We start from the raw sequence: 24,743 nt of genomic DNA, 5'->3' as shown, positions 1-24,743 counted from the left end.
AACAACATCAAAGCTCAAAAACAAAAAAAAACACACAAAAAAACAAGAACTTGCCCTGGGAATCAAAGCATGGGCCACAGGGCCAGAGTCCCTAAAACAGCTAGGAAGACTGGGAGCTAAGCATTCTTACCACCCTCCTCAGACCTCAACAAGTTCCATTTCCCTATAACCCCTACTTCCTCCTTCAAGAATAAAAGATTCTGCCTCCCAGCCAGATCCCCAAATCCCCAAGTGTCCTGTCCCACAAGTCCCACAATCCAAATTTCCAGGCACCTTCCCATTCCTCGTAGAGGTCCCCTCCTCCCTCAACCTCTCACACTCTGAGAGAGAGCAGGAAATGGCCAGGCCGGAGGCAGTGGAAATCCGGCCATTGTTAGAAGTGGGTACTGGCCCAGAGGAGCCAGAAGACTCATTCTCAAAAAGGGCTAGGGACACTGGCAGGGAGATCTAAGGTAGGAAGGACAGGGAGAGAAATGGCATCTGGCTTTGGGGGCCTCTCTGTGATCTGGGCTGCCTTTTTTGTCCAGCCCAACTGCATAAGCATCACACACAGATACAGGGCATTTACGGTGCACAAATAACATTTATTGAGCATGTGTAGCAACACCTTACATGCATTAACTCTCATTCAATCCTCACCACACACAACCTTATGAGGTTATTACTAGTACCCTTATTTTGCAGATGAGGAAACAGGCTCAGGAAGGTTAAATGACTCCCAAAATTGGTCTTCTACCACTGTGCTTTTAAAACAGCATTGTGAAATAAGCAGGGCAGGATCATGATCGCCATTTCACAGATGAGGTCACTGAGGCATAGGAAGGAAAGAGGACTTCTCCAAGGTCAGAGAATAGGACCTTCTCCTCTCCAGTCAGGCCAGTCAGGCATGTGTGCTCATTACTCTCTCAGCAACTCAGTGCAAGCTCAGCCCCCTCCTACAGGAAGCTTTCCTTGATCACTGGGTGCTTAGGGAGAACTGCTAGAGCACCCAGCCAAACATCCAGAGAAACTCCAGCATCAAAGCCAAGACCCCCCACACCCACATGGGGATTCCAGGCCAAACTCCTGACTAAGCACTTGTTGGAATTCAGGCACAAAGGAGCCTTCAGAAGAGCTGGACTCCCAGGGCAGAGTTCTAGCTCTGTAAAGAGCCTACCAATCTAGCATGTAATTATACCGTCATGCATTGTTTCCTATTGTGTTGTTAATTTTGTCTCCTCAGCTCAACTGGAAGCTGGTGGGCAAGGAGCAAGCCCAGCTCACTCTAGAGGGTCCCCAGGGTGCAGAGGGTTCAGAATAGCCTGGGAGACTGACTGAATGATTGCCCTCAGCAGCTCCCAGGCTGCTCAAAGCAGGCCCTTTCTCCATTCTCCTGCCAAGCACCCCTCACCCCAACCACATAACCACACACAAAGGCAGGAGCTCAAAACTTGCCAAAGGAATCTTCTTGACCTCTTTACCAGCTCTCAACCAAGAATGCCAACACAGAACCCTAGGCCACATGACATGGGGCCTCTTCCTCAAATAACATCGAACATTCGAACGACTACCAAGATCTGTGCTAAATCATAACCACCTTCTAAATGAGCCCCATTCTGCAGATGAGGAAATCCAAGAATGTCTATCCCTACACTACCAGTAGTACATTTCATCCTCAATATACAGCAACAGGGCTTTGGTAAGTTCCTTATACTTGGTCTTTGCAGTAAAATGAATTATAGCATAGGGCTGTTGTGAAATTTTGAATGAGATCCCATCCTTAGGAACACTATGCAGACATTTGGCATATGGATTTTTCCTTTCATGCCTCCAGGGTCACCACAAGGTTTTAATACTTTGGGGACATCCCACCCCAGCAGCCTGGCTTTAACTATTAAGAGACACCGCTGTAGCTATCATTTCTCAGGAACCTAGGCCAAAGGCTGGGATCACAGTAAAGATGAAGGTCAGAGTGGAGAGAAGAATCCATGAGGCAGAAGGCAGGAGCCAGAGCCTCCCACCCGGAAAAGCTTCCGAGGATAGCCCTCCTAAAAAAGGAAACTCTCCTTCCTCCCATTCTTAAATCTTACCACAACTCAAATCCTGATTCTGCCACTGAGTGACCTTGGGCAACCTCTCTGGGCCTTAATATTCTCAACTGTAAAATGGGGAGATAGCAATAAAAGGCAAAGGGGGCCCCAGCCAGTGTGGAAACGAAAGGCTGCCGGTTTAACTCCTGGACAGGGCACATGCCCTGGTTGTGGCTCAATACCCAGTGGGGGGGAGGGTGGGCATACAGGAGGCAGCCTATAGATGCTTCCCTCTCATGTGCTTTGCTCTCACATCGGTGTTTTTCTCTCTCCCTCTCCCTTTCTCTCTCTCTAAAAATCAATAAAAACATATATATTTTTTAAAAGGGTGAAGGGGGGGGGGTCACATGAGAGAATGGGTGTAAAACACTTTGTTAATGATAGATCGCTGACAAATGTATGAGATTTATACGATATAGCTTGGAGAAATACTGCCAGGCACCGCCAAACACAAATGCACACACACACACTTCCTTGAAAGGACAAGAGACCCAACCAGGCCATGCCTAAAAAACGGAAAAGCAGACCTACCATGGGGATCAACACCCCCGATCAACCAGTTAAAAGGGTTATAATAATGGAGAAGACGTATTTGTGAGGGGCAAAGTTAACGGGGGAGATCAGAAGGGTGCAAACCCATCTGATTAGCTCCCACACCTAGGGCGTGAAGCCTGGTGACATCAGAGACCCTGTCACCTGAGGTCCCCCATCAAACAGACAGAATGAAGGGACCAGAAAGGGGAAGAGGGTGGCAGCAGAAGGCAAGGCTAGTCAGAGGCTGACCACTGGCCCAGCTGGGCTTCCCCATCCTGAGGTGAGGGCCTGCCCAGGCCCAGCTGCTGAGAAAGGAGCACCCTTTCTTCTCAATACTAGACACAGGGACCCGCGTCCCTGCACCCCGTGTCTCACCTGGTAGGGGTCACTATGGTGCCCCAGCGCTTCCGACTCCTCCTGGGGTCCTCCAGCGGCTCTGCCAAGCTGGGAGAGGGGCAAGGAGGCCTTTCCCCTTGCCACCTCTTCCTCGGCTTTCTCCCTCCCCGAGGGGCGGGCCCGGGAAGCCTCCCCTGGAGGGGAAGGGGTGACAGCCTGATCTGACCTCGCGGTCCAGTCCTCCTCCTCGAGGGCGACAGCTGCCGAGTCCCGGATTTCTGATCGTGGGGTCTGAACCCCAGATATCTGAACGGGGGAAGCTAATCTGATATACCAACGCGTGGGGAATAAACCCCGGAGACTGGTGCACGCAGGGCCCCGAACCCCAGGTATATGAAACCCTGTAAAATAAGAACCCAGGTTTAGAGAGGTTGGGACCCAAGTCGCGGATATCTGCAATCTGTGGGGCTAACACCCGGGTATTTGAGAAACGAGGGGTCAAGCCCGGAAATTCAGGACTGAAGCACCAGAGCCCCAGGTCTCCGGCCGCCGACAGGGCGCCCACCCCTAGGACGTCCGGCCAAATGGCCCCTCTCACGTCAGGGTCGGAGGGTGACAGCCCCACTCCCGCCCCGGCCTCCTCCCCTTCTCCTCCTCTCTCCGGAGGGTAGCCGAAAGATTGTAGCTAGGGGCACTCCCGGCACCCTCTCTCCCTCTCCTCTTCTGTCTCAGCTTCTCGCCGCACCACAACCCAGGTCTCGTCCCGGTCTCCCTCTCCCTCTTCCTCCCAATTCCAAGATGGAGACCGGGCGGGAGCGCGCAGGCGCCGTAGGGACGCCCGGCCAAAGAGGGCGGGGCCGTTTCCTTTGGGGCCCCGCCCCTCTCTCCTGACCGCCGCGGCCTGGAAGATAGGCAGCTCGGGAGCCAGAGTGCGCACGCGCTCCGCCACGCGGACCCGGGTGGGAGGCGGGGAGAAGGGTTAGACTTGGAGAGGGTGGAGTCCAGCGCGCTTTCCGACAACTGGCGGTGGAGGGGGCTGCGGCGCATGCGTTCGCCCCACCTTAGCGGTGAGCCCGAGCTTGTTGCTAGGGGAAGCTTTGAGGGGGCGCGGGCGGAAGGGAAAAGCCGTGATCGGCGCCTGCGTGCAGGCTAGATCCTGGGAGGAGTAAAGGAAGGTTGGTGTGCGGCGCGGAAAAGGCGGGAATAGGGGCTGCTCAGGTTAGTAACCAGACAGCCTGGCCATGGGCTACCAAGTTCGAGGAGTCTTTGGTGGGTAGTCTGTCAAATCCTTTCAGCAAACTGAGGCCTTTTACATGACTAAACCCGCCTGACTCTCTCAACTAGCTGAAATTATTTCATAGGCACAAGGTGGCAGAGCTGGGGTCAAAACCAGGTGTTTTCCAAAGCCAAGGTACAACCCTGGGAATAGCTGCAGTAACCCAGGCCCCATGACAACCTGTATCCTAAACTAATGTCAACAAGGAAAACCCCCCTAAACCTCCCAAACCACCCCACTCTTAAAATTCCCACCTCATCTAATTCCCAATAAACACACTGGGCAGCATGGAGCAAAAAAATAAATTTAAAAAAATCCTTTTATTTCCCCCCACATTTTTGCTCTCCACTTTCTGTAATATCTCTTCCAACTCAGAACCAAGGCCCAAGAAGTTGATTCACACCTGGAGAGAAAGAAAATAAAAAAACAGAGCAGGTGAGAGAGCCCTTGGGGGAAGCTCTGGAATTGCCACAGAAACTGAGGAAAGAACTGAGGAAGTGACAACTAGAGATAGGTACAAGCACCAGTGGCCCCAGGGCCTGCAAGTGTCAAGTCAGAGCGTCTTAGCCTGGCATCGCGGGTGCCTCATTCCTGTCTCAAGTAGGTGGCTGAAGCAGTCAGGCACAGCCGTAAGCAAAGTAAGCAAAGTTGAGCTGGAATGTTCAGTTCCTCTGGCCCTTCCCTGGGCTTACGCTGTTTCTACTATTCCCACGGTTATGTCCTAAGGCACAGCAGCCAGCTGAAGCTGAGAACAGTTTAAGAACTGGATGCAGAATATATGACTCTCAAATTGTATGAGAACCACCTAACAGGGTGAGAATATTTTACGGAAATATTTTTTTTTCCTCAATGAGCTGATACACAAACTAATAAACTAACATGTTAGCCAATATGTTTCCCATTCACTGCTACTTTTGTGAGGCTGTGTCCCTCGAAAGTTTCTGTTAGCAGAATCAACTTTCTCTAAAGGCAATGATGGCTAATGGAAAAGAGAAAGTGCATGGGCACATGGTATGTGCCTAGTAACAGACATCATCAATCAATTCTTTGAGCTGTTCAAGATGACTTGTACAAAATTTGAGTCATAAAACTGGATATCAGAATTTCAGCACAAAATCAAGACTAACATTATTCGTATCCAGGACACATCATCAAATCTGAACCCCCTTAATTCACCATTGTTACCAAAAAGCTTCTTGGATGTGAACCAGATCTATGGGTAAATCTTAATATCGAACTGTTAATGGAAAGAAGTCACAAAAGAATATGTATGATTCCATCTATATAAAGTTCAAAAATAAGTAAAACCAAATCATATTGTTTAGGAATGACTCTGTCTCAGTTACAATTCCCACTCCCACCCCATCCCCTAGTCTCACAGGACTGGGGCAAAGAACCTTACCTGAGAACAAGACAGGAACCAGACTGGTGCTCTCAGAGCCGGGTTCTAGACCAGTAGGACTCCCGACGAGGGTGGAAACACACAGCAGTAAAAAAGCAAAGAAGGCCACAGAAGAGAAGCAGGAAGGAGCCCAAAACAAGCAGCCTGGAGCCACACAGAGCCAGCTCCTCCTAGGGGTGGGCACAGGGAGGGAAGGAGAAATGAATGAGACAGAGGGAAGATAGAGAATCTTACCCCCAGCCCAAGGCTATGGAGAGAAGCCTCCATGGAGGAAAGGGCTCTCCACATCCAGGGAGCAACTAAAAGGGAAATTTATTTCTATACAAGCTAGTTGTCTCCATGGTCTACAAACTGCTTTCTTGCCCAACACTGAACCCCCTAATAATGACTCTATGAGATTTCGCTATTATCCACATTTTAAAAACATGCAAGCAGGGCCAGGTCTGGAAACCAAGATCTCTGATTCCAAGCTCCCAGGTGATGCTCCTCACCAGGGTGTTTGTAAATGTGAGGGAAGAGTATGCAGCAGCCTCCTCACTGTTCTCTCTCCTCCACTCGGCCAGTCTCTTCCATCCAGCACCAGTGGCCCCATGGCCTGCAGTGTCAGGTCATAGCATCTTAGCCTGGCATTGCAGTGCCTCATGGTCAGGCTCCTGCATCTCCCCTGCCTCTTCCCCCAAGTCATTCCTCAGTCCCTCGTCACTTTTCAATCTTTAGGCCTGTGCTCATGCTGGTCCCTTACGCCTGGAATGTATTTTTCTTGAACCCCCCTCTAGTGCATTATCTGCCCAAATATTCCTCATTCTTCAGGGATCAATCACTCTGACAGGGCAGAACAAGCCTGGGACTTAGAGTCGGAAAGCCTAGGTTGAAATCCTGCATCTGCTGCTTAAGTAGTTGTGTGGCCTTGGGCAATTCATTCCCTCTCCCTGAACCTGTTTCCTCATCTGTAAAATGGGACAACAGCTACCTCAAAAGGATATTTTAAATGAGATAATGAATCCGAAGGCACTCTGTATGTTATAAACTAGTGTACGCAATTCCCTTTCTTAACACTCTCTAAAAATGTTCAAGTTAGAGTCAATTGCTCCTTATTCTGTTTGAATAATACTTTGCTCATCTCTCTATGCTAACAATTAGTTTATTCTGCCTCTTGTCCAGTTTCTGTATTCCTCTGAGGTAGAGGTCATGTTTTATTGTTATTTAAAGACATAGTTAATAGTAATAGCTGTCATTTATCAAATTTCTATTATGTACCAGACATTGTACTAAGTACTTTACATTCATTCTCATTTATTTGTTGGAATTAGGCGACGGCATCATGCTTTCCATCTTACAGATGAGGAAGCTGAGGCTCAGAGAGACTTGGGTGCTTGTTCAAGGGCACAGCCTCCCAGTCAGTATTACAAAGCCTATGTTTTATCTACTAGGTAAAATCGCTTTCAAGCCCTGGCTGGTGTGGCTCAGTTAGTTGGAGCATCCTCCCTTGCACCAGAAGATCGCAGGTTCAAGTTTGATCCTGATTGGGACCCATAGAGGAGGCAACCAATCGATGTATCTCTCTCACATGGACATGTGTGTGTCTCTCTCTCTCACCCTTCCTCTCTCTAAAAAAAAAATGCCTTCAAGATAACAGCGCGCGGCATGGAAGTCTATGAAACCCTGACAACCTGAAGCTCTTACCGAGGTGAGCAGTTTGGTGAGCACAAGGCCTTCCTGGCTCCAGACCCCGACACAGTCCTCAGCCACCCTAGGGCTCAGGGTGGCATTTCCCACTCCTTCCTCTGAGCAGGATATGGGCGGCTGGCTGGAGGGCAGGAGTCCTGGGACAGCACTAAAATACAGGCAGATTCCTGGGGTCCTTTCCGTGGTCACCCTGGCTGTAATGAGGACCAGCTCTCCTGCAGAAGATCCTATGAGAAGCATGGGAGAGGAGATGGAAGAAAATGAAGGGTCAGGTGGGAACCATCCCTTTTCAGACTTCTGTTCATTTCAAAGGCTTCCTACAGTTCCAGGTGTTTTAGCACTGGTTCTATACAATAAAGTACTCTATACACCATCATTTACATCATTTAAAAATGAAAATAACTAGGTACTAATATAAACAAAACTTAACTGAAATTAGCTTATAACCAACAAAACAAACACATCAATATTTACAAGGCTGCAGTGAACCTGGGATAGATACACATTGTCAATGTCAGTTTGTATAAACTAGTTCATCCTTTTTTAAGAAAGCAATTTTCCACTAGGTATGAAAATCCATTAAAAGGTTTACATCTGGCCCTGGCTTGTGTTTCTCAGTGTTTAGAGCGTCATACCACATACAAGAGTCATGGGATCGATTCCCAGTCAAGGGTACATACTTGGGCTGCAGGTTCGATTCCCCGGCCCGGTTGGGGTAGGTGCAGGAGGCAACCAATCCATGTGTCTCTCTCACATTGATGTTTCTCCCCGCCCCTCCCCCCCAATTCCAATCGTTGTAAAAATCATTGGAAAAAATATTCTCAGGTAAAGACTAACAACACAACAGAAAAGGTTCACATCCCATTTCAAATTAGTGGGGAAATAGCCTATTCAGTCAATGGCCTTGGGACAATTCCATTTGTAAAAAGGTTAGACTCTTATCTCACACTATAAAATTAAGTCCAGATATATTAAATACCTATACAAACAAACTAATTAAAACAAAACAAAAACCTAAGTAAGTATTAAAAGAAAATATGGAAGAATATTTTCTAATTTTAAAGTTGGGAAACCGCCAAAACCGGTTTGGCTCAGTGGATAGAGCGTCGGCCTGCGGACTGGAAGGTCCCAGGTTCGATTCCGGTCAAGGGCATGTACCTTGGTTGCGGCCCATCCCCAGTAGGGGGTGTGCAGGAGGCAGCTGGTCGATGTTTCTCTCTCATCGACGTTTCTAGCTCTCTATCCCTCTCCCTTCCTTTCTGTAAAAAATCAATAAAAAATATATATATATATTAAAGTTGGGAAACCCTTGCTAAAAATGTCACAAAATCTAAAAGCCTGAGTAAAAAACAAAAGCAATAAACTTAACCTCATAACAAATTGAAGACTTCTATATAATGAATGATAAGTTTTTAAAAAAACACAAGAGTACTCACTTGGCAGCATATATACTAAAATTGGAACGATACAGAGAAGATTAGCATGGCCCCTGGGTAAGGATGACACACAAATTTGTGAAGTGTTCCATATTACACACACACACACACGAGCCCTAGCTGGTTTGGCTCAGTGGATAGAGCATCAGCCTGCAGACTGAAGTGTCCCGGGCCAGGTTCAATTCCAGTCAAGGGCATATGCCCAGGTTGTGAGCTCCATCCCCTGTAGGGGGTGTGCAGGAGGCAGCCAGTCAACGATTCTCTCTCATTGATGTTTCTATCTCTCTCTCCCTCCCTCTCTCTTCCTCTCTGAAATCAATAAAAATATTTTTTAAAAAACACACACAAGAAACAGACTGGTTAAAAATACCTATAATAGATTTAATTGGCAAAAGGTTTACTATCCAGAATACGTAAAGACCTAAAAATCAAGAAGATAAAGACAACGAAAAATAAGCAAAGAAAGTAAATAGGAAGTTCAGAGAAAACATGAAAATGGTAAATAAACTTGTAAGAAGATGTGCAACCTCACTAGTAATCAGGACAAAGTAAATTAAAACAAGTAATTTCTTTGCCCATTAAATTGGTAAAAAGGATGCCCTAACCGGTTTGGCTCAGTGGATAGAGCGTCAGCCTGTGGACTGAAAGGTCCCGGGTTTGATTCCAGTCAAGGGCATGTACCTTGGTTGCGGGCACATTCTCAGTAGGAGGTGTGCAGGAGGCAGCTGATCGATGTTTCTCTCTCATGGAATTTTCTAACTCTCTATCCCTCTCCCTTCTTCTCTGTAAAAAATCAATAAAATATATATTTTTAAAAATTGGTAAAAATGAAAAAGAGTGATAAGAGTTATTGAAGATTTGGAAAAATGGCCACTCTCAATTTGTGACATCTTTTAGGAGACAATTTGGCTGTATCTGTCACAATTTTAAATGGTACAGGGAGGGACTAAGAAGATGCCTACCAAACTGTTAACTTTACAGGGGAGTTAGGATGACTTTTACATCTGCTTTGTATACTTCTATTGAAGAGAGTATTCAAGGTAAAAAAGGGAGGAGGGTCCATATTCTTTGACTCAGTAATACCACTTGTAGAAATTATTCCTAAGGACAGATTCAAAAGAAAAATACATACCAAATATTTATTGTGATTTCATTTTTAAAATGCCAAAAAATAGGAAACAACAGAGATGTTTAACAATAGGGAAAGCATTAACAAATGATGGCCTTACCACTAAATGAATCACTTTACACCATTAAAATAATGCTTTTGTTTTTTGCACTAATACAAAAAACACAATGTCATAAGTGAAAAAAGAGAAATACAAACCAGTATATACATCGTAATTACAATTGAGAAATGTACATGTAAAATTCTATAAGGGAACTCCCCTTTCTTCTGTGTTCCCCAGATCAAATCAGTCACCCAGTCCTGTCAATCTCACACTTCTAACATTTCTCTCAAATCAGTCCCCTTCTTTCACAGCACTGTCTTAGCTCAGTTTTTCTCATCATCTTTTTATTGCAATCACCTCCCAACTGGTCTTCCTGAATCTGGACACATTCCTTCCTGGCAGTCAGCCAAAAAGTGTTATCTTTTTAAAAGAACAACACAAAAACAAAATCTCATTTTCCTGATTAAAATCTTTGAGTTTGCCCAATGTACTAAAGACGAACTGCCTTGGCTTGGCACATGAGCCCCTCCATGGGATTCTGAATGCTTCTTCAGGCTCATTACCTGCCACACACTCAGTAATCCTTCCCCTGTACCAGCCAAACTGAACCCTTGGAAGCTTCTGAACATGCCATCATGGTCCCCAACTGTATGTCTCTGCATATGCTCTTTCCTCTGGCTGGAAGGACATCCTTATAGGCCTGCCACAAACCTCAGCTCAGGCACTGTATCCTTGGAAAAGCCTGTCTTCACCATCCAGGCTTGATATCGACTTCTGAGTATTCCCACTGTACCTTGTGTTCTACTTCACACATTGAAAGTTATTTATTTACTAGAGGCCCGGTGCATGGATTTGTACACATTGAAAGGAAATTAATTAGAAGAAATATTTTAGAGGTCAAGGAGGGACCGTAGGAGGGCTCCAGGGCGTGTCTGGCCCATCTCACCCAGTCCCGATAGGCCGGACTCCAGCAGCAAGCTAATCTACTGGTCGGAGCGTCTGCCCCCTGGTGGTCAGTGCGTATCATAGTGACCAGTCGAAGGGTCGAATGGTCAGACACTTAGCATATTAGGCTTTTATATATATAGATGTTCACATCTGTATCCTTGCTAGATGGTGAACAACTTGAAACGAGGGTCCATGTCTTACAAATCTCTGTATTTCCCATGCTTGGTACATAGTAAGTGTTCATTTTACTTATTTATTTATTTACTTATTTATTCATTCATTAAATGTTTTTATTGATTTCCAGTAGGTATTCATTTTAGAATTTGTCCAAAGTAATCTTTAATATTATTACTTTGTTTCTAGCCATTATTTTTTTTTAAATAGGCTTCTTTGCAGAAACAAAAATTGACAAGCTGATCCAAAATTTCATATGGAAATTCAAAGGACCCAGAATAGCCAAAACAATCTTTAAAAAGAACAAAGTTGGAGGACTCATATTTTCTGATTTCAAAACTTACTACAAAGCTATAATGATCAAAACAGTGTGGTACTAACATAAGGATAGACATATAGATCATGGAATAGAACTGAGAGTCCAGAAATAAATTCATACATCTATGGTCAACTGATTTTTTTTTTAATCCTCACCCAAGAAGTTGTTTTTATTGATTTTTAGAGAGAGGAAGGGAGAGAGAGAGAAACATCGATTGGTCGCCTCCTGTATGCACCCTGACCAGGATTGAACCCATAACCTATGTATGTGTTTTGACCTGGAATCAATCCTGCAACCCTTTCGTGTACAGAAGAATGCTCCAACCAACTGAGCCACCTGGCCAGGGCATATGGTCAAGGAAGGGTACCACGACTACTCAATAGGGAAATAATAGTCTTTTCAACAAAACATGATGAGACCACCTGCAAAAGAATGAAATTGGACCCATCCTTACACCATACACAAAAATTAACTCTAAGTGGATCATAGAACACTGACTGGTGTAGTTCAACTGGTTGGAGTGTCGTCCTATATACCAAAAGGTTGTGGGTTTGATTCCCAGTCAGGGCACATACCTGGGTTTAATCCCCCATTGGGGCATGTTCGGAGGGCAACTGGTTGATGTTCTCTCTCACATTGATGTTTCTCTCTCTCCCTTCCCCTCTCCCTAGGATCAATGAGCATATCCTCAGGTGAGAATTTAAAAAAATAAAGGATCCAAAAAACAAAAAAAAACAAAAAAAGGAAAAATAACAATTTTTAAAAAGGATCGTAGATATAAATATAAAAGCTAAAACTATAAAATTCTTAGAAGAAAAAAATAGAAGTAAATCTTAGGGAACTTGGGTTAAGCAAATTCTTCTTAGATATGCTACTACCACAAGCAACAATAGAAAAAAAAAAAGATAAGCTGGAATTCATCTAAGTCAAAAATGTTTGTGCTTCAAAGAATACCATCAACAAAGTGAAAAGAAAACAGAGAATGGGAGAAAATATTTGCAAATCACACATCAGATAAGAGACTTGTATCTAGAAAATATAAAGAATGCTTACAACTAAATTAAAAGACAAATTACCCAATTTTAAAAATGAGCACAGCCTCTGAATATATATTTCTCCAAAAATATGCCAATGGCCAATAAACACATGAAAAAATTCTCAATATCATTAGCCACCAGGAAAATGCAAATCAGAATTACAGTGAGACACTATTATACATTGATTAGGAGAGCTATAATAAAAAAGAAAGATAATAGCAAGTGTTGGAAAAGATGTGGAGAAATGGAACCATCATACTCTGCTGATGGAGTATAAAATGGCAGAGCCACTTTGAAAATACTCTGGCAGTTCCTCAAAAGATTAAACAGAGTTACCATACGACCCAGCCATTCCACTCCTGATTATATACCCAAGAGAAATAAAAATATATGATCACACAGAAACTTGCACACGGCTGTCACAGCAGCATTATTCATAACAGTCAAAAAGTGGAAACAACCCAAATGTCAATTAAATGATGAATGCACAAATAAAATGTGTAATAGTCATACAGTGAATACTGTTAAGCGAAATAAGTACTGATATATACTACAACATAATGCTAAGTGAAAGAAGCCAGTCACAAAAGACCATTATTATATGAAATGTCCAGAATAAGCAAATCTACAGAGACAGTAAGTAGATTAGTGGTTGCCGAGAGTTGGGAGGTTAGGAGAATGACTGCTAATGGGTACAAAGTTTATCTGGTAATGAAAATGTTCTAAAATTGTGATGATGGCTGCACACTTTTGTGAATATGTGAAAAATCATTTAATTGAACATTTGAAATGAATTTTATGGCATGTGCATCATTTCTCAATAATACTATTATGTGTCAGATACATTCCTTTATTCTTGCTCTTTGATCACACAGATGTATACGGAGACATACAAAGACCTACCCCACATATATACACACATATATTCATAAGATTCTCCTATGAATAACATATGAATAACATATGTTATTCATAGGAGAATCTTAGAATGACAGTGTTGAAAAGGACCTCAGAAGTCACTCCCAATTATTTATTTATTTATTTGTTTATTTTAATCCTCACCCGAGGATATTTTTCCCCCCTTTGATTTTTAGAGAGAGTGGAAGAGGGAAAGACAGAGAGAAATATCGATGTGAGAGAAACACATCGACCAATTTTCTATTTTATTTATTTATTTCCTAATATATTTTTATTGATTTCAGAGAGGAAGGGAAAGAGAAACAGAAACGTCAAGGATGAGAGAGAATCATTGATCGGCTGCCTCCTGCATACCCCCTACTAGGGATCAAGCCGGCAACCTGGGCATGTGCCCTGACCCAGATGGGGAATTGAACTGTGTGGTGTGATGAACTGTGACCTCCTGGCTCATAGGTCGACACTCAACCACTGAGCCACACCAGTCGGGCCATCTCCCAATTTTTTAGATAAGGAACCTGAGGCCAAATCTCACACAGGAATGAATGGAACCCACCGACTCACTCTCACTCATTATTTTCCCAGAAGACTTTAAGTGCTCTGGATGATGTCTAATTTTTTCCTGTATCCTCCACAGCACATAGAGCTGTGTTACACACATAGCAGGCACTAAAGACATTAGTTTAACTGAACAGAACATGCTTCTTAGAGTTCCCTGAGGAAAAAGCTGCCTCTATGAGAAGGCTGGAGGAATGAAGAGGGATGACAAAGAACATTAGGCCAAATCGAGCCCATCTCATCACACCTCCAAGGATAGAATCAAAGAATCCCAGAGCTAGAAGAGGAGAGAGAGAACATTTATAGAGAACCTACACAGTGGGCATCGTTTTCACTGCAAGTACCTAGTCCTTACTACAGTAGAAGTGACTGAGGGATGTGCCGAAGGTCACCGGGTTGGTGAGGTCAGAGGCAGGCCCCACCCTGAGTGTTCTGATGTCCAACCCCACAGTCCTCCATCTCACCTTTCAATCCCATCTGACTACCCCGAACCGTGGCTTGAAATGTCTGGGTCTTGTTCCTGTCTGGACCATCTCCGAAGTTCAAGGTGGTCAGCAAGCCCACAACGTGGGACCCATGCCACGTCCTTGTGACTGTCGCAGTCGTAGGGCACAGGGTCAGCTGGCCAAAAGACCTCAAGAAGGAGACCCAGTCCTGTGTGCGAAAGGAAGGTGGGGGAAAGGTGAGAGGTTGGCAGCAAGAGCAGGCCTACGCGGGGCAGATGAGCAGGAGGGTACTCACCTGAGGGATGTCAGGGCTGCGCAGACCAGTCCTGTGAGTGAGGAGGAAGCCACCAAGGCCCAGGCCAGAAAGGCCAAGAAGCAGCAGGATCAAAGTGGCACAGACCAGAGGCGGGTGGTGGGCCAGACAGAGATGCAGGTTGTGCCCTGCCTGACAGCTGCCCATGGGGAGCAGAGGGGTCTGGGCCTCCACGGAAAACCTGCTGGAGGACAGGAAGGGAGCACTGGACAAGAGCCTGCCAGTCAGAAGGCACTTACCCATTTTTACTCAAAGGGAAGCTAAAGCACCAAGAAGGCAAGGGCCGTGCCCGCGACCACAGACAGAGGCAGAGCCAGGACAACAATCCAAGGCTACTGACTCCAAGTGTCCACCCTCCCTGCACCACTCAACAAATGTCTGCTGCATTTCCATTTCTGAAATAATCAGGGCGGAAGTGGAGAGCATACTGTGCTGGAAAAGGGAACCCGAGAAGGAGAATTCTTCAAAGTGGAAACTCAGGAAACAGCTGCTCGGGGCCTAGGGTTTGGCTGCAGAACAGCCAATAGCCCAAAGGAAGTGTCTGACGAAAAGAAACCCACTTTGAAGTTAAACTGCTCAGCTTGAATCCTCCTCTGCCCTTCCGTGGCTGTGTGAGAAAAATCAGCCTAACTTGGGGAGTTTAAGAATATGTGAAACGGGAGTTCTGACCCATGTAACCACCAGGACTAAACGTGGCAGATAAAGCGGTCTGCGTAATACTTGGCCATGCAGGAACTCAACAAATGTCCATTTCTTTCCTATTTTGTCTGTGTCCTATTTATCTTCGGAAAAGGTGAGGCAAGGCAGAACCTGGAGCTTGTGGACTTTCACATAGGAACGGCAGGGCCAAGGTCGGAAGCCCGACTCCCGCTTCCAAGCGGAGTGCTCCTTCCCAGGCGAGAAGCGACCGCCCGGTGCACAGGAGCATCTGCAAAGGGGCTGTGGGCGGGAGGGGCGCGCCAGGAAAACGCCGGTGTCGGTGCTCAGCCCCTGCCCGGCCTCCCCCCGGCTCGCTGGGAAAGGGGGGAAGCGGGAAGGGAGAGGGCAGAGCCTGCGGGTCGGGGCTGGCGGTGCCCCGGGCCTCCCCTTCCCCAGCGCCCCTGCAGGAACTCTACACGCGCACCCCTTCCGGGTCTAGCAGCGCCGGGTCGCCCGCCGCCCGCTCTCACCGCTCCGAGCCGGCGGAGGCCCGGGCCCCCCGCGACGTCACGCGTGGAGCCGTGAAAGGGCGGGGTCCGCGCTCCCCCCAGCCCCCGCGGCGGGGATTCGCATGCGCAGAGCCCGCGCGGGCAGCCGCCTCGCCTCAAATCCGGGTAGGGATGTACCAAGAGGAAATGCAATGAAGGGGCGGAGGGGAGGAAATAACCCCGCGGGAGGTGAGCGACAGGAAGGCGGCCGGGGAACGAGGCCTGAAGGCATTGCTAGGACGGTGAACCCCCCTCCGCGGAGGCCGTGAGGGCGCTCCATCGCGGTTCCGGTCGCCTGCGTTTTCCCGCCGCCCGGCTCCCTCCCGCGCCAGTGGCACAGCCCAGCCACGCCCAGGCTCCGGGGAGGACTCGGGTCCGCCCCGGGGTGGGGCCGGCCCAGGACGCTGGCCTTGCGGGCGGGCGAGGTCCCTTCTCTGCAGCCTAATAGTTATATTTGCCCTCTTCACGTCTGGTCGGCCCTGGCTTTTATTTTTATTTTCTTTTTTTTATTTTTATTTTTTTCTGGGATGGTCGGCCCTGGCTTTTAGTGACCCCTTCATGTATGGGGTCCTACAAGCTGCCATAGATACCATCTCATCTCAGCTCTGCCCACAGTTTAGAGTTAAGAACTGCCGAGGTCCGTCTTACGTGAAATAACAGGGCGCAGAGAGCCGGGAACCTGTATTCAAACCCTGACTGTTTGCCGCTGCACAAACCAGGCCCTTCTGGGGACTGAGTTTACCCTCGTCAGGAGGATCTTTCTGCACACCTAGGTGGTTGGGTGGGGAGCTGAGACACAGTGTGGGGAAACAGGAGCCCAGAGTTCACTGAGCACAGAACCAGCACTGGACAAATATTCTAACAGAATCGGAGTCTTCAGCTCTCCTGAGGCTTCCTTAAGGCAGAGACCTTGCCATGTCTGTTCCACCACCTCCACAAGTTTATGGCACAAAGTCCTCTCATATACGGTCAAGTGACATTTGACAAGGGTGCCATTCTGTGGGGGGAAAAATAGTCTTATTCAACAAATGGTGTTGGGAAAACTGCATATCCGTGTGCAAAAGAATGAAGTTTAACCCTTACCTTTACAACATATACAAAAGTTAATTCAAAATTCATGCAAGAACTAAATGTAAGAGCTGCAACTATCAAACTTTTAGAAGAAAACGTAGGGGGAAACCTTTATGACATTGGATCTGGCAATGATTTCTTGGATATGACACCGAAAACACAGGCAACAAAAGGATAAAATAGATAAATTGCACTACATCAAAATTTAAAACTTCTGTGCATCAAAGGGCACAACAGCCAATTGATGATTCTCTCTCATCTTTGATGTTCTTCTCTCTCTTCCTCTCCCTTCCTCTCTGAATCAATTTTAAAAAAAAGGAATAAAGGTACATTACAAGAAGCTCAACAAACTTCAAATAGTATAAACTCCAAGTAGGATAAATTCAAAGAGACCCACACTGACACATTATAAACAAACTGTCAGAACCCAAAACTGAACAGAAAACCTGGAAAGCAGCAAAAGATAAGTAACTTGTAATGTACAAGGGATTTTTAAATAAGAAAAATGCCAATATTTCATCAGAAGTCACGGTGGTCAGAAGTCAGTGGGATAACATACTTAAGTGCAGAAAGAAAACTCTGTCAACCAAGAATTCTATATCTCGCAAAATTGTCCAATAATAAAGGAGAAATTGAGAATCTCACATAAACAAAAGCTGAGAGAGTTTATTACCAGTAGACTTGCCCTACAAGAAATGCTAAAGGGAGTCCTTCAGGCTTAAGTAAAGGGGCACTTTTACTTGAAATTTATGAAGAAATGAAGAATACTTATAAAGGTAACTACATAGGTAAAATATAAAAGTCAGTATTGTATTTTAGATTTTGTAACTCTTCTTTTTTCTATAGGATTTAAAAGACAAATGCATAAAAAATAATCATAGATCTATCTTAATCAACACACAATGTATAAAGATATAATTTGTGACAATAACAATATAAAAGGGGAGGGACAGTGCTGTATAGGAACAGAGTTTTTGTATAGTACTGAAGCCAAGTTGGTGTTAATTAAAAGTAGATTGTTATTATTTTGAGGTGATAATTATAATTCTGAAGGTAACCAATCAGAAAATAATGATAAAATATGCAGAAAAATGAAAAGGAAACCAAATGGTACATTATTGCCCTAGCCAGTTTGGCTCAGTGGATAGAGCGTTGGCCCATGGACTGAAGGTCCAGGTTCGATTCTGATCCAGGGCACATACCTCAGTTGCAGGTTCAATCCTCTGTGTGGGAGGCAACCAATAGATGTGTCTCTCTCACATTAATGTTTCTCTCTCTCTCTCTGTTTCTCCCCCTCCACTCTCTAAAAATTAATGAAACAATATCCTCAGGTGATGATTAACAAAATATTTTTTAATGGTACATTTCTAAAAAAATCAAATAAACATTAAAAATAGCCCTAACCGGTTTGGCTTAGTGGATAGAGCATCAGCCTATGGACTCAAGGGTCCCAGGTTCGATTCCAGTCAAGAGCATGTACCTTGGTTGTGGGCACATCCCTAGTAAGAGGTATGAAGGAGGCAGCTGATTGATGTTTCTCTCTCATCGATGTTTCTAACTCTCTATCCCTCTCCCTTCCTCTCTGTGGAAAATCAATAAAATATATTAAAAAACAAACAAACACAAAAAACATAATAATGGAGGAATGAGGATATGACAGATGGAAAAAAACAAAAACAAATAGCAGAAGTAAGTCCTTTCGTATCAGTAATTACTTCAAATGTAAATGGATTAAACTTTCCAATTAAAAGGCAGAGTGTGGTGAAATGGATTTGAAAAAGGAAACATCTATATGCTGTTCACAAGAGATTCATTTTAGATCCAAAGGCACAGAGAGGTTGAAACTAAAAGGATAGAAAAAAAGATATTCCATGCAAATAGTAACCAAAAGAGAAGAGGGGTGGTTATGCTAATAACAGACAAAATAAACTTTGAGTCAAAAATTGTTCCAAGAGACAAAGAAGGAATTATATGTTGATGAAAGGGTCAATTCATCATGAAAATATTAAAATTATAAGCATTATACCTACCTAACGATAGAGCCCCAAAATATATGAAGCAAAAATAGAAAAAAAGTTGAAGAGAGGAAAAAACAGTTCTTTAATAATAGTTAGATATTAGGTATATAAATGTTTAATCACTATGTTATAGGCCTGCAACTAATAATATTGTATGCCAACTATAACTGAAAAATAGATTTTTTTTGGGTTAATTCTCACCCAAGGATATTGTTACCATTGAGTTTTTTAGAGAGAGAACATCGATGTGAGAGAGACACATCGATTGGTTACCTCCTGCATGTGCCCCATAGATTCCAGTCCTGGTCAGGGCACATACCTAGGTTGTGGGTTTAATTCCTGGTTGGGGCACATGCGGAAGATGACTAATTTCTCTCTCTCTCTCCTCCTCCTCCTCCCCCCACCCTCTCCAAAATCAGTAAGCATATCCTCAGGTGAGGATTTGTATATAATGGAAATAGATAGAGGTGATGATTGCACAACATTCTAAATGTACCTAATGCCATTAAATTATACTATTTTAAATGGTTAAAATGGTAAATTATATGTTATGTGTAATTTACCACAATTTTTATTTATTTATTTTTACCATAATTTTTAAAAATGAGTTTATTACTTTTCCTTAATATATACTCCTGTTAAAGTATCTTCACCTCAGGTAACAGTATCACCATCCAACCAGTCTCCCAAGCAAGAACCCTTAGTCAGCCTTGGCTCCACCCTCTCCCTTCCCTGCCACATCCCATCCAACATCAACACTGTCTTTGAAAGCCTTTCTCTCCTCTCCATGCCTGCCGCTTCCGATGACCTCAGGCTCTCATCTCTCACCAGGGCGATTGCAGCTGTCTCCTAACCCTTCTCACTGACTCCAGTTTCTCTTCCCTTCAGCTCATCATCCACGTTGCCTCCTGAGGTAGCCTCCTAAAAGACTGCTCTCAAGATTCTGCTGCTCTACTAAAGACTTCTGTTAACTTTGGGAGAAAGTCCTAATTTCTGGTACATATTAGAGCCTTACAACCTAGCCTCAATCCTCCTTTCCAGCATCATTTTTCACTCCAGCCACATAAATGTCTTTCAATTCTAGCTATTCCACAGCACCATATTTTATTAAAAAAAAAAAAATATATATATATATATATATATATATATATATATATATATATATATATTTACAATAGGGGGTTAAATATATTTTTTATTGATTTCAGAGAAGAAGGAAGGGAGGGAGGGAGGGAGAGAGAGAGGGAGAGAAACATCAATGATGAGAGAGAATCATTGATTGGCTGGCTCTGGCACCCCCCCCCCCTTTTGGGGATTGAGCCCACAACCCGGGCATGTGACCTCCTGGTTCATAGGTCGACCACTGAAGCCCGCCAGCTGGGCAACACCACCATATTTTTAGGTAGTACTCTCCTCTTTGTGAGACACACTTACTGACTTCTACCTGTACACACTTTGTCTTTCTTCAAGACCAACCTCAAAGGTCACAGCCTCTTATGTTTTCCCCCACTCTCAGAATTGAACCTCCTCCCCCATCATGTCTTTGCAACACTCCATCCATTTCAGTACAGAGCACCCTGCATTTTAACTTTCTTGTAGAAAGTCTCTCTTCTTTGGATTGTGAATTCCTGAAAGGCAAAGACTGTGTCACATCCTCCTCATCTCTATAACCTCAACACTCAGCAAGGTACCTGGCACGTGGTAGTGTCGAAATGTCGGCGAGTTTCTTCTCCCATTCCCCTCAGCAACTGTTCTAAGTCTCTGCCATTCTCCTCAAATCCTTTACCCAACCTCTGACACTTCCATCTGAACTGTCAGCAGATGACCTCACCAGAAAGAGTCCGTCACCCATGAAATCCTTTAACTTCCTGCCCTTGCCACACACCCTGCACCTCACGGACACATTTCATGCACATACATCCAAACTTTCCTCCTTGCCTCTGTTGACAGAGGAAGACATGTCCCTCCTCCAGCTCACGGCCAATTCTTTCACTGTGCTTCAGACCCCCTCTTATCTCCTCAGTGCTTCCTCAATCATCCTTCTCTCCCTTTCCACCTGTATTCATTCAACAAATATTCACAGAGCAGCTCTGTGCGCTTGGATGCTGGGAGTATAATGGAGAATGCGTTAGTTAATGTTCCATACCTCATAGAGCTTCCATTGTAATGAGAAATGTAGACAAATAATTTTGCATTGAATATGGAGGAAATGAATATGAAGATGTAGGGAATAAGAGATAGGTTACTTTATTAATTTTTTTATTCCTCAACTGAGGATACGTTTATTGATTTTTTTTTTTTTAGAAGGAGAGGAAGGGAGGGAGGGAAAAAAGAGAGAGAGAGAGAGAGGAGGGAGGGAGGGAGAAACATCGACTGGGTGTCTTCCACATACATCCCGATGGAGCAGGGGATGGAACCTGCAACCTAGGTAGTTGCCCTTGACCAGGAATCGAACCCTGGACTCTTTGGTGCGTGGGCCAATACTCTAACCACCGAGCAACATGGGCCAGGGTAATGTCAGATCTTTTTTAGGACCTCTGTCCTCAATTTCTCTCTGTCTCTGTGTTTCTCTCTGTCTGTCTTTCTCTGTCTCTGGTTCTTTCTCTCTCATCTATCTTTTTGACCACCTCTTTCAAAATGAGTGGCTTGGTCAGAGAGGCATCCTGGGAACTCAGGAGTATGGTCAGGTGAGAAAGGGGACAAGACCGGGACTAGAAACCTGGAATGGGAACCTGATCTTGCCACAGAGCAATTCCTTGATGGATGTGGCTGTGGCCCACTAGACTGTGTCCAAAGCATGTTGATTCAGGCTGTTACGTAAGATCCACAGAGAACATGAGAAGCAGTCAGAGATTCCCTATAGAGGCTATATTCGGAATGGGGGTTCTGAGGAATCAGTTTCTTCTCTAGCAAGGCCCAGCCGGACATGAGCATAGGAAGACTGTTTAGATTCCAAGGGCCGCATTGGCCAGGGGAGTCTGGGATGCCAAAGGGTCAGGGATAGCTCCAGTCCTAGGGAAACTGTTTCATCATGCAGGGAAACGGAGGAAGAAACCTTGGCCTGCCCTGGATGGTGTGGCTCAATGGTGAGAGCGTCGGTCTGAGCACCAAAGGGTCCCACGTTTGGTTCCTGGTCAAGGGCACGTACCTGGGTTTCGGTTTGCTCTCCACCCCTGGTTGGGGTGCGTGTGAGAGGCAACCAGATGATATTTCGCTCTCACATCGATATCTCTCTCTCTCTCCTCTTCTGTCCCCCCCTCCACCCTCCCTTCCACTCTCTCTGAAAAGCAATGGGAAAAATATTCTCAGGGGAGGGGGAGGGGAGGGAGGGAGGGAGGAAGAAAGGAAACCTTGGCCCAAAGAGCAGAGGAAAGGGGCTTGGTGGGCATAAGGGTTCCCAGGGATCACCTCAGGCCATCAGAGGCAAAGATGTCTGGGCTTGTTGAGCGAAGGCCGTCGTGTGGGAAATGGCAGGGATGCAGGAAGGGAAGTGAATTGGTGAGGTATAAGTGCCATCACTTAACCTAAAGCTTTTCCTCTTCCCTCCCATCGTCACAGGCCAAGGCAGCTGTCAGAGAATTGGGGCCTTAGCTCCTATGATTCCAGAGCCAGAGGGTCCTGAAAGGTATCCTAGCCAACATCCTGGGTAATGCTAGAATCCTTACTACTCTAGGCTCAGTCCACACACTGGCAGAACTCACAAAGCTCTCAGAGACCACGGGACCTGGGATACAAAACCCTTCTATTTTCTCCTCAGGAGAAGCAGACCTGGAAGCCTTTTCCCCATGCCTTTCTCTGCCTGGCCCGAGCCCCAGCTCCCAGTAACACCCGGTACCTGAGACAGCTCCACGGACCGCCCCTCCAGCGCCAGCTTCAAGTCAGAGGCAGCACAGTGCTGAGGAGCCAGAGTCCCCCAGACTCCTCTGTGATCAGGCCAGCTTCATTAAAATAAACTTTGACCCCCGAGGACTTGTTTCTGAAGGTGTTATTGTGTACTTATCACAGTTCCCATGGCTACAGGCTCACAGTGAGAAGGAAATGGGTATACATCAGCAGCATCCTGCAATAGGACTTTGACCTTACAGACAAACATGCAGCAGGCAGCCTGGCGAATGGCACAGCATGAATAGCGTTTAGGGTTCCGAATGACTTAAGTAGCAAAGGACATTAAATAAAACAATACATGTGAGAATGTGTTCTAATCCTTGGTTCAGTTTAGATACTTAACAGTTAACCATTCATAACAGAAGTAACCTTTTCATCGAATAGGGAACTCATCCGACCAAAAGGCTGCACACTGGCAGCTCTCAGGCCAAATCAAAACTGTGGGCCTGTTATATATCATTTCAGAGTGTTTAAAACTTGTTTGGAGTCAACTTTAAAAAAATCAGTATCTTTCAGTGAAAAAAAAAAAAATCCAATTTCCAGTGTTAATGCCCTCCCATAAAAGGCTACCAAGAACACAGCAATAATTGAACAAAGCTGGGCTTATTGACTCGTTGCAATAAAGGTGACCACACATTATGGGAAACTGGGGGGCATCTCAATAAGAGAATTTTATAAATGTCTTCTTGCCCAGTCGGCATAGCTCAGTGTTTGAGTATCCACCTATGAACCAGGACGTCATGTTTTGATTCCCAGTCAGAGCACATGCCCAGGTTGTGGGCTCAATCCCCACTGGGGGGTGTGCAGAAGGCAGCCGATCAATGATTCCCTCTCATCATTGATGTTTCTCTCTCTCTCTCCCTTCCTCTCTGAAATCAATAAAAATATGTTTTAAATAAAGAAATGGCTTCTTACACGACTTGAGCTTGTGTTAGGTTTCTGGGAAAAATTCAAGAAAAGGGGCTTTGCTCTGGTTTTGATGTTGTGAGGAAGTCAGGAGAGTTCTATGATTTAATATCTTAGAAATATTTATCTAAAAGTGGGAAGGAAGGAGCAAGACTAAAGCTACAATTGATAAAGAAGCAGAAGTGATTTAAGTTACCAGGATGGGGGTAGTTGGTCATTTCTGTTGTTGGGAGAATGTTCTTTTGTCTGTGTTCAGACATGAGAACAGAGTGGTCATATTTTTATCTTGATCCCTCACAGTCATAGAGTAGCCTTGTCTCTGGATGTTGGTGGTCTGCAAAAACGTGTTCATCAAAAGAAAAAACAGTCCAGCCGCAAGTGTCATACCAGTTCCCATCAACACCAAGGCCTCGATGACAGCAGCAGGCCAGCTTCGGGCTGTCAGGGGCTGCTTTCTCTCTCTCAGTCTCTCCTCTTGGCTAAGGGCAGATGGAGTCAGACCTCAGGACTTTAGTGAAGCTCTTCGCCATTGCCAAGATTTTGCTCATCAGGAGATTGTCAAGAGAATGTCTATAGTTAGACTAAGGTTAGTCTCTCCTTCTTTTGTTGCAGGATTGTTAAAGGTGAACTGGCACCAGATGTTAGACCCCTGTCCTTGAGTTTGGCTAAGAAAGAATTCAGAGCCAAGACTCAAATACAAGCAAAAGTTTATTTAGAAAGTCACAGAGGTAGAAGAAACCAGTTACAGAGGCAAAAGAAAGGGAAGAAAGGAGGAGAAAAGGCATGAGAGAGAGAGAGAGAGAGAGAGAGAGAGAGAGAGAGAGCATGGCGAGAACTCGAGCTGAGTCCTTGGTCTTGATCTTTGATCTGGAGGTCTCAGGGTGGATCTCAGTAGAATATTCATCAGCTTTCCAGGTGTGTCCTTTCAGAGGACATTAATCATTGCAGCTGGTCCTCATGTCAGCCAGGGCCTTGCTGCTTTTCTGGGTCTGGAGTTGAAACACAACTGAGGCCTGGATGTCATCTCTAGTTTGACCAAAAGTCTGTCTCTGTAG

At 45.1% G+C, this 24,743-nt stretch overlaps 1 protein-coding gene across 9 annotated transcripts; it reads right to left on the bottom strand.

Moving 5' to 3' along the window:
- Positions 1 to 5,649: 5,649 nt before the first annotated feature.
- On the bottom strand, positions 5,650 to 22,824 carry TMEM219 (transmembrane protein 219; the record flags this gene model as incomplete). Of its 9 annotated transcripts, none has more annotated exons than XM_079792772.1 (5): positions 22,733 to 22,824; positions 14,604 to 14,805; positions 14,327 to 14,516; positions 7,301 to 7,530; positions 5,650 to 5,787 (listed from the first exon to the last, which is right to left on the bottom strand). In XM_079792772.1, exons 2-5 carry the CDS (start codon positions 14,766 to 14,768, stop codon positions 5,650 to 5,652), a joined length of 723 nt encoding a protein of 240 aa, XP_079648898.1. In that variant the 5' UTR covers positions 14,769 to 14,805; positions 22,733 to 22,824. The 9 variants fall into 9 exon arrangements, with proteins under 9 accessions (XP_079648898.1, XP_079648901.1, XP_079648895.1 ...); XM_079792775.1 differs by having other exon boundaries at positions 14,604 to 14,802; positions 22,733 to 22,752; XM_079792769.1 differs by lacking the exon at positions 22,733 to 22,824 and adding an exon at positions 15,791 to 15,942 and having other exon boundaries at positions 14,604 to 14,802.
- Positions 22,825 to 24,743: the final 1,919 nt, after the last annotated feature.

The sequence above is a fragment of the Cnephaeus nilssonii genome, assembly GCF_951640355.1.
Source record: "Cnephaeus nilssonii genome assembly, chromosome: 2".
Lineage (NCBI taxonomy): Eukaryota > Metazoa > Chordata > Mammalia > Chiroptera > Vespertilionidae > Cnephaeus > Cnephaeus nilssonii.
The sequence above is the reverse complement of the archived record's forward strand: the minus strand, read 5'-3'. Positions and strand labels throughout refer to the sequence as shown.